Raw genomic sequence first — 11,012 nt, forward strand, 5'->3', positions numbered from 1 at the left:
AAAATTAAAAGAAAAAGAAAACAATTGGTTATAAAAAGAAAAAAAAGTCTAAAGCAATTTCGTTCATTATAGTAAAAGGTATTGAAAATATTTACACTTTCTCAACTAATGCACATTTGCATGTGTCATTGTGCTCAATAAGTATATTTAGCCGATCATATGGCCAACTTTAAGTAATTAAAAACAACATTTCAATAATCTACGTTTACGTGAGAGTTCTTCGCTACATAACAAATAGTATACGATACTACTTTCTCAATTAATTTTGATGTTCGATCTTCCATTTCCAAGCATATATATGTTTTTTTCTTCATCTCTTTTTAATGGATGTCTTTTTATGTCTTTAGACCTTCAAGTTATGCAAGTTCTAGAACGTAATTCAAAATAGACTATTATCATCTAATGCACTTAAATTATTATATCATATCTATATATAGTTTGATGTTATTATTACAATTAGGAGAGATTAATCAAAATCTACGAATTGCATTTGCAAACCACAAATTTCAAACACACTCAAAGTTTTTGAAACTGGGCACATAATTAAGAACATTGACATGCAAAATTCATAGAATATAAGACCATCTTCCAAGTTGATAAATTCTTTTTACAAATTAAAAAATTAGAATTCAATGAGATTTTAATTAACCAATTGTAGCCTGCAATTCCAACAACCGACTCACGTTATACATCGTAGGTCGTGATTGTGGCTTCGCCTGGACGCACGAGATCGCTAGGGTCATTATCAAAGAAAGCTCGTTGACGATCTTTGGCGTTCGAGGAAACTCTAAACGATTGTCTAAAATGTCTTTTAGATCAATGTTGTTTTCCGGTGAAGAATGCCACGTAGATATGAGATCTCTGGGATGCTTTCCTCCTAAAATTTCAAGTGCTACAACACCAAAACTATAGACATCGCATTTTTCATTCACCACCATCGTGTATGCAAGCTCTGTGCATCAAATTTATAAAATATGAGTAGTTATTATTTGAAGAATAATGTATTTGGAATTACATGGAGAAAATAATATATAATTTGAAGTATGTTTATAGTATAATCTCTGGGACTCTTAAATTAATCTTTAGTTTTCAAAAAAAAAAAAAGAAAAAAACTTTTTGTTATCTCAAATCATTCTATAAGCTTAACCGAACAAACTTTGAAATGTAATTTCTTTTTTAAAGTTTTTGTACGTTTCAAGTTTAAAAACTATATCTCATCTTATCTTATCAATGTATTATTTTAACCAACAAATTTGTTTAGTTCCTACCTATATAAAATTGATTGATCTACTATATCATAATAACTTATAATTCATGTCTGTATTATTAATTAATCTTTTTAAGAATATGTTTGATGAATAGTCTTATTTTTATGTATTATATATACTAAATATATTTGGAAATGGAGGAATGTCATTATTCACACACCCTATATATATATTAATTAGCCAACCCTCAAGTTGTTTCTTTCACAAGGTTTTTAAACTAATTCAAGCTTGTTGGTGCACTTTTTATTTATTACAATTTCTTAGAAAACTACTTCTGTGACCAACCAAAATTATTCAAATAAACTACAAATAAATGCACTTTAAATTATGTATGCAAACCGTTATTATCATATTAAACATACCTGGAGCAATGTAGCCAGTTGTGCCTGTAATCACGGTCGAGTTCGACGCATTGACCTTACAAAACATTGCAGTAGCGAAATCTGAAATATGGGGTTCGAACTTCGTGTCGAATAAGACATTGTTGTTCGTTATGTTTTGATGTAGAATCGGAGGCTTACAATTATGATGCAGAAATGAAAGCGCCCGAGCTATGCTTTTCACTGCTTTGATCCTGTTTAACCAATCTAGCTCTATCGCTTCTCTGGCATTGCTCAGTATGTTGGCTAAGCTTCCTCTTTCAATGTAATCATAAACCAAAAATGTATGAACTCTATTACAACAAAATCCCAAAAGACTCACAATATTCCCGTGTCTTATTTCAGTTAAATCTCTAGCTTCCTTTTGAAAACTATCCCAATTCTCGACCACCACTTCATCTTCATCCCACGCATAATGTAGCTTCTTCACTGCAAAAAACGAACCATCGCTCATTTCGACTTTGTAAACCTTCCCCGATCCTCCCTCCCCTATGCAATACTCTTCATCAAAATTCTCTGTAGCTTCAATTATATTGGAATACTCAACTTTTCCATTCAAGAAATACCATATGTCCTCAAATGTTGTTGTCATTGTTGCGCTTTCCTTCACTAGTGGCATATCGTTCTCTGTTTTCTTACGTATGACATAAATAAGAGTTCCATAGAGTAGCAAACAAACCAACACTACTGCGACAAAAGTAAAAATGAGAATCGTTACGAGCTTCCTCTCTTTAATATTGCCACTATCGTCGTTGCATCTCGGCAACCCTTTGATATTGTCTCCACATAACCCTTTATTATTACTAAAAGCAGATGGATCCGCTCTAGTAAAGATACCTTCATCAGGAAGAGGGCCTTCAAGATTGTTATATGAAAGATCAATGGAAACTAAACTAAACATTGTGCCTAAGGAATTAGAAACAAAGCCAGATAGATTGTTATGAGACAAATTCAAATTCTCTAAGCATTTGAGATTCCCAAAACTTGCAGGAATTTCACCACTTAGTGAATTATTACTCAAATCAATCATTATTTGTATACTATCAAGAAACCCAATGTTAAATGGGATTGAACCATTTAATTGATTCCCTCTCAAACTCAAAAATTGCAGCCTTGAAAGATCACCAATTTCAGAAGGAATGGATCCACTTAACATATTCCTAGAAATGTCAAGACATTTAAGATTCCCCAAGCTTCCTACTTCGATCGGTAACAGCCCGGACAACCGATTGTCGCTTAGTCCAAGCATCGATAATTTCGACAAATTTCCGATACTTTTGGGTATGGATCCAGAGAGATTATTGTAAGAAAGTTCAAGTTCAACTAAATGCTTCAACTTAGTTATCTCTTCAGGAATCTCACCACTTACCTTATTATTATCAATCCTCAAATGGGTCAAGTTCTTGCAATCTCCCCAGTTAGGAGATAACTTTCCTTCCAACTTATTGAAGCTTAAATCGATGTAATTAAGGTTGGGGTAGACTCCGAAATCGCGATCCAACGACCCGGTTAAACTGTTGTTTTGCATCAAAACTCTGAACAAACTAGGACAGTTTTTCAAACTTGAAGGAATAGGACCTGAAAAACTATTGTGTGCTGTTGAGAAATTTAAAAGCTTTCCTCCTTTACAAACTTGTGGTGGCAAATGACCAGTGAAGAAATTCTGAGCTAAGTGAAGAACTTCAAAAGATGAGACATTTCCCAAATTTTGTGGCACTTCACCAGAAAAGGAATTGATGAACAAACGTAGATCAGTTAAGTGCTTCAAATTTCCAATACTTTTTGGGATTTCACCATAAAAGTAATTACTATTCAAACGAAGAGCAGTTAGATAAGTTAAATTCCCAATAGATTGAGGGATTTCACCAGAGAATTGGCTTCTATCAAAAGCAATTAAATTCAAAAACTTCACATTCCCAATTTCTTCAGGTATTTTGCCTTCAATAAGAGTATCTTGTAACAAGAAATTTCTCAAATTTCTTAACCCAAGATTTGAATTACTACCAAACCCATTTGGGAAAAGACGTGAATCCAAAAACCCAGTAATGAAATTACGAGATAAATCAAGTTCAAGAAGTTGAGTGAGATTTGACAGAGAAAGAGGAATGGTTGAATTGAAGAAATTAGTGGAAAGATCAAGATATTGAAGGTTTGAAACTGCTCCAATGGAGTATGGTATTGCACCAGAAAAATTATTAACTTTAAGATCAAGAACAATTAAGCTTGAAAAACAAGAGAAATTCAATTTCTCAAGAGTACCTCTTAAACCAGAGTAAGCCAAAACAATTTCACTAACATTTCCTTCATTATTGCATATAATTCCATTCCATTCACATGGGATGTTTAAAAAGGAAGAATTTTGGCTTGAACTTTCATCAACCCATGAATCTAAAATTGATGATTCTTGTGGTGGAAGGCTTTTTTTCCATCTCAATAGAGCCTCAGCTTCCATGGATGAACCTTCAATGATTTTCACAAGAAGTAAAAAAGTTACTGTTAAAGAAAAGATAGAGAGAAATTCTTTCTTTTGGGTTGCCATTGATTTTGATTTTTTCTCGGGATTTTTGGACCAGAATTTGTAAGAACATATAGGAGAACGAAATGGACCCAATTGTTATTTGTTAATGTGTTTTTTGTTATATTAAAGAAGAAATTGTAGCTTTCAAAGCTACTTTGATATCACAATTTTTTTAAGTTGCAACTTAAAATTGTTATGGGTGGTTTATCCATTGAGCTAACTTTGTTATCCAGTTTTTTTAGTCTATTTTTATATTATAATTTGTTCTTATGTTTACTTTCAAAAAAAGTATAATTATATGCACTCTTCAACTTTTGTCTAACTACTAATTTTAACTCTTATCAACTACTAAAACATAATTGTTTTTTAAATTGACTATTCAACAACTTCTATTCTTTTTATTGTTGTTATATCAATGATAGTGATAAATACAATAAACTCTTATGATTTTATAAAAGACCTCGTAAGATAATTGTCTTTATGATTGTTTATCTTTTGAAAAATATATTATCACTTACTACATCTTTTATCTCTTTCTTATAAAGTTAGGTTTGAGATTTCTTTTGGATAAATAAGAAGCAATTAAAGATATAAAGAATCTTTAACTTTTGGTAATATTAACTTATTATCCTATTTATTATTATAGCTCAAATCATACCAGATCGTAAGAAAAATAAGAAATTTAGAGAAATGAAGGTCTATAGATTCTATTTTAAAAAACTAAAAAAATCAAATGGTTAACCATAAATTAGAGTTTTTCGAAAAAAAAAAATTATTTACACTAAGTGGAAAACAAACCATTAAATGACAAAAATTCATTATAAATAAATATAATCAGTCTATTTTTCCATTTTTTTTTATAATTCATTGTAAATTATTAAACAATGATTTATGGTTTGTTAATTACCACTAAACTAGGTTTATTTTAACATTATTATTATTATTTAATTAATTTAAATAAAAATTAATATTAAGAAACTAATTAAATCTAAGATTTTTATTAAAAAAATACTCAAAATAGAGACCAAATATAGTATTTCAACTTTTTTTTATAAAAAAAATTATTTGAGTACAATAAAATAAAACTAAAAAAGAAAAAAAAAAGACATTTGTGGAAAAAGTGAGGTATGACTAATCAATCGAAGTCTCTCCTAAATACATATTTAATTTGTATATAATATAATGTTTAATGTCTCAAACATTATTATCAATATATATGTGTGTGCATACGTATTTGTATATACCTATATATCATCATCACTTTTACCAATCAATTTCAATTAATAATACAAAGCATATCTTGACAATCACATACATATTTATATACTCTCTATAGGAAATGAATGTGTGTCTACTCAATTAATTTGATAAGTTATGTTTAGGCAACCTAGAGTCCAACTTTTGGCATTTATACCGTCCTTGTTTACGTCTATTTATTTATCTATGTTTATATTAAAAGAATTATTGTAAATTACTAAATTTTTAAATATATTTATAAAATATATAAAATTGATAGATTCTATCGATTATAAGACATTAATAGAGTTGATATCAAAGTATGCTAATAGATAGACATTGATATAAATCTATCATTGATAGGACATCACATTTTTCTATATATTTTTTAAAATATTTTTGTTTATTTTGATATATTTAAAAATGTCTATTAATATTACTTAATATGAAATTAAAACAAAACTTCTAATTTCTTTTTTACTTGTTCATTTTGTTAAAGTTTTCAGCTCAACAAATCTTTAAAAAATTAAGAGGGTATAATTATTTACTAATCGCTTATTTGAAAACACATAAAAGTACTATTCAAAAAATTATTTTGTGTTCTTATCTGATAACTAACTTATTATATAATATTAATATTGTATCTAAAAAATTTATTTTATTTGATTTTTATTTAAATTGAATTCGTACGTGTATTTAACAATGAAGAACAATATATTAGATAACAAAAATTTTCTAAAACATGAAAAAATATATAAGATAACAAACTTTTAAAAATATAACAAAATGTCACTTAGGATAGAATAAACAAAAAAAAAATTGTTTGTGAAGTCAAAATATGGTTCCTTTCTTATGGACAATATTGAATAATGGTGATGTGTCCTACAATGACTACCTTCTTTTGATGTTGTTGTTTAGTATTTCTTTTTTTCTATTTAATATATACATAAACAAAAAAAAATTATTAAATATTTATTTGGGCGTTTGAATCAACCTTTTGACTTTGATTAATTGATTTCTAGTTATTGTGATTGAAGAAAAAAAGGCATTTGTTGGTATAAATTTTCCAATTTTGTTGATGAAAATTTGAAGGGTCATAAATAATAGGAAAAATAATTGTATTTTTCTTTCTATGCTCGACGTTTAGTTTTCGTTTTATCTATATGTTAATACTCTAATTTAAGTTTTGAATATGATTTCATTTTACTATATGAAATAATTCAAAATGTTACAATTTTATCCCATAGTAGAGATACTTATGAGTTTAGTATCAATTTGCTATGTTTTAAAATGAATGTTTAACAATCAAATTTTGTCTGTCATTACAAGAAAATTCCATTTTATTAAACTTAGGGTCCATTACTAATTCTTGTGTTCCTAACCTCTTCTTTCCTTTCGTAACTATATTATTTTTAATTTTTAGTTATTAAAACTTAACCCATAAACATCTCTTTCATCCTTAAATTTCTTACTTTTATATCTATTTATGTCAAATTTTAAAAGCTAAAAAACATAATTTCCCATAACTAGTTTTTACTTTTAGAATTTGGTTACGAATACATCCATGGTAAGAAAATGAAAGGTGAAATAAGTTTAATCTTAAGAAAAACAAAAATGTTTAAACCGAGTCTAAATTAACATTTAGAGACAAATAGCAATAAAGTAAAGATGTTGGATATCTCATTTTTACCCATTAATTACAATCATAGATTATAGTGTAATTATAATATGTAACAATTTTTAGAAAGGTAGCAATTTTTAGAATAATTATTAAGTATATGAGACATTTATTTTTAATAATGTATTTTTAAAAAACATTATAAAAAATAAGGTAGAAGATAAACTATTTAATAGAGCAATTTGGGCAAAATCGTGTACCTGCTACACCACTTTGCTTGGAAATCGTAGACGGGATCCACGACTTCAATGTACACCTCACGGTTTTCTTTTCTCCCATTATTTAATATGTATATTATTATTTAATATAGTGGGGACTCCACACATTTTTAACATATTTAATATATATATTAAATATTCAAATTTCAATTTTAAAAAATATCTTTCTTATTAAATATTTTTTTCAAATTCCAATTTTCAATTTTAAAAATTAAATTTTCTCATTAATTATCTTTCCAAATTTCAAATAGTAACCTTCAATTTTTTTAAAAAAAAATATATATTAACCAAATATGTTATTAAATATTTAAATCTCCAAATTTCAATTTTAAAAAATATCTTTCCTTATTAAATATTTCAAAATTCTAATTTTCAATTTTAAAAAATGGTCTTTCTAATTTTCAAATTCCAATCTCTGTAAATTCTTATATATTTTGGATCTCTAAGCATATTTTTGAAAATTGAAATTTGGAGATTTAAATATTTAATAACATATTTTGTTAATATATATATATATCTTTTCTAAAAAAGATTGGAGATTGGTATTTGAAATTTGGAAAGATATTAAATAAGAAAATGTATTTTTAAAAGTTGAAAATTGGAATTTGAAAATTTTTTTGATAAGAAAGATATTTTTTAAAATTGAAATTTGAATATTATATATATATATATATATATATATATATATATTATTAAAAATATATGTATGTATTAATTATTAAATATATATGTATTAATGATTAAATCTATATATCAATTATCTTTGAAATAAAATGTGGGATCCACAATATATTAAATATTAAATTTATGTATATATTAAATATGTTACAAATGTGTGGGGTCCACGCTATATTAAATATTAATATATATATTAAATGCATTGAAGTCGTGGATCTCGTCTATGATTTTCAAGCAAAGCCTTGTACCGGGTACTCGGTTTTGCCCAAATTACTTTATTTTTGTCAATAGTTTGCCGTCAACCATATTTTTGACAATATTTTCGAAATATATATTATTAAAAAAAAGATTCAAGTATATGGCAATATTTTAAAAAAAATAGTAAAATATAACAAAAATAAACTTCTATCGCTAATAAACTCTTATGGTTTATCAGTAATAGACCAACATTTGTTACATGGTCTATGATAATAAACTCCTATCATCATTCATATATTTTGTTATATTTTCAATTTCTTTTAAATATTGTTATATACTCGGTGTATTTGCTAACTTAACCATAGATTATAAATGGACTTGATCCAATTGAGCCTAAAATTATAAATTGGATGAAGTGAAGTAGGTAGGACCGTAAAAGTGAGTCGTGTCCAAAGCCCAAATAATTCATGCCCGTGTTGGAAATTGGGGCCTAAGAAAAGATTGGGGCAGCCCAAGCCCAAGCCCAAGACCGATTTTTGACAGAAAAGCAATTAGAGACCCAATGCCTGCCAAGACCATCAAAACTTGTTTGTTTTTCTGTTTTTTCATAAAAAAGACTACCTAAAGAAAACTGTCAAAATAGCACAATCTTCAATAGAAAAAAGCAAAATAACAAATCGATTATTTTTTCAATTTTTTTTGTCCGTGTATACCCCTCTACGGATAGGAATTGCTCCCATACAAATCTAATATATAAACAATCAAACAAAATATCATGAATACAGTTTATTTGTTAACACAATTGTTTTTGGTAAATCTTAATTAAATCAAAAAATATTATATTGTTGCATAATATTGAACCAATTCTGAAGATATGACTTTAGTTTCAAAATCCTCTAATTATTAGAATTTAAATCAAGTAATTAACGAATTTTTGTATTTCATATTATTTATAAAAAAATATATTAAATAATACATATTAAGAAATTTTAATAACAATTTCAATCTACATTTTATATCATCCCCTAAAATCGTCAATTTGAATTCAAATTTTACCTCATATCCCTAAAATAACTCCAAAGATAAATTTAACTATTTTGCATTTTTTATTCTTCAAATTATTTATAAAAAATAGACATAAATAATACATAATTGATATTTTAACATTATTTTAACATTATTTCTCACCCTAAACCGTTAGTTTTAATTCCAAATTTTAACATTATTTTTAAATACAAATTTTAAACGTTAATTTAAGATTGTTAATTTTAGTTTGAATCTATGCCAAAGATAATATTTGATATATTTCTAATATATATCCCACCCTTAGTTTTAATTCATATTTTAAACATTATTTTCCATTATTTATAAAACAATAATTTAAGATACAACGGTGGGGATGATTTAAATTGATTCTGCAATTGTTTAACAATTGTGCTGAAAATTAAATCTTGTCAATTTAATAATATCTTAGCACAATACTTTTCAGTTAATTATTTTCACACATTTTAAATAATTTTGTCAATTTTGCCAATTATTTTCACTCGCTGAAGATTTGAAGGTATGAGACGAAATGAACTCACTGTATTTTCTTTGAAGGAACTTTGAAGAACTCACAAAAATTTGAGGAGTTTGAATCCCCTTTGAAGGAAACGGTGAACAACAGAAAACGTTGAAGATACGATTGTCGTGGTTTGTGTATGAACGGCAGAAAACGTTAAATTCCCTTTGAACGAATGGCAGAAAACAGTAGAAATCCCCTTTGAATTTGTTTCGAATGGAAGGAACGAACGAACGCAGAATATGAAGGGAAGCGAACAGATGAACGTTGATTCTTCAAACTCGAAATGAAGGAAAGTGAAGGAAACAGACGAAAGCGAACTCGAAGTGAAGTGACGAAGGCAAACGGACTAAGCTAACGAACAAAGATTTGAAGATGCGAATAGACGAAGAGACGAAACGAAGGAGATGTGACGAAGGCTCGAACGGACGAAGATTTGATAGGTTTTTTTTTTTCTATTTTGGGGAAAGTATAATATTCTATTGTGGGTGTAAAAGAATATTTAATTATAGAGTATTTAGGGGCTAGTAAAATTGTATTTATGAATCACATTTGTCATTTAGATAAGGGCATTTAAGGCATTGCTCACCCAATTTTTATTTGAAAATTTTATGTTTTGCTTTTTTGTCAATTTAAAAATAAATTTGTTATTCAAAAATAAACCTCTAATTTTTTCATTATTCTTGTCAGTTCTACAACATTTTGGTATTTAAGTAAAATGGAAATTAAATCCTAGTAAGAAATTACGAGGATATAAACTTAATTTTTTGAAAACCCAACAATGATCAAATTAAGCTTCTTTAATTTTACCAATTTGGGTGAAAATTAACTTTAAACTTTCATTGAATCTTATTTTTGGTTTTTAGGATTTAAGCTTCTTTCATTTCATGATCAACTTCTCAATTATATTTTAAGTATTTTCATAGATACACATAAAGTATACATATGTTTCAAATATGATAAATAACAACACACCAAACAACTCTTCGAACCTTATGCCACAACAATTTACTTGCTGCACTCACAAATCCAATTATGTGATCTAGTGAAAGCAATCTCTCACAAAATTGCGTGTATCCCAAATAGTTTGGCAAGAAAGAAAAAACATTCAAAAAAATCAATGATCTCTAAACTCAACCTCCCATTCAAGCATGATTACGCAACCACAAAATATCATATTCAACACCGACAAATAAATTGTTAAGTTTTTGCTAAGTTTGATATATCATACCATTAATATATTTCTAATTATGCATCACTATAAATTCTTTTTCTTC

The 11,012-nt window shown here is 27.2% G+C and overlaps 1 protein-coding gene across 1 annotated transcript; it reads right to left on the reverse strand.

Moving 5' to 3' along the window:
• Positions 1-644: 644 nt before the first annotated feature.
• Positions 645-4,100, reverse strand: LOC103483974 (MDIS1-interacting receptor like kinase 2-like). The gene is made up of 2 exons (XM_008440857.3): positions 1,631-4,100; positions 645-952 (listed from the first exon to the last, which is right to left on the reverse strand). Exons 1-2 carry the CDS (start codon positions 4,098-4,100, stop codon positions 645-647), a joined length of 2,778 nt encoding a protein of 925 aa, XP_008439079.2.
• Positions 4,101-11,012: the final 6,912 nt, after the last annotated feature.

This window comes from Cucumis melo, chromosome 6, assembly GCF_025177605.1.
Source record: "Cucumis melo cultivar AY chromosome 6, USDA_Cmelo_AY_1.0, whole genome shotgun sequence".
NCBI lineage: Eukaryota > Viridiplantae > Streptophyta > Magnoliopsida > Cucurbitales > Cucurbitaceae > Cucumis > Cucumis melo.

Bases quoted from the DNA above. Each gene is read 5' to 3' on its own strand.
- LOC103483974 (XM_008440857.3), bottom strand. From the start codon at position 4,100: ATGGAAGCTGAGGCTCTATTGAGATGGAAAAAAAGCCTTCCACCACAA. The intron at 953-1,630 runs GTATGTTTAATA...TTTGATGCACAG, and splicing joins AACTGGCTACATTGCTCCAG to AGCTTGCATACACGATGGTG.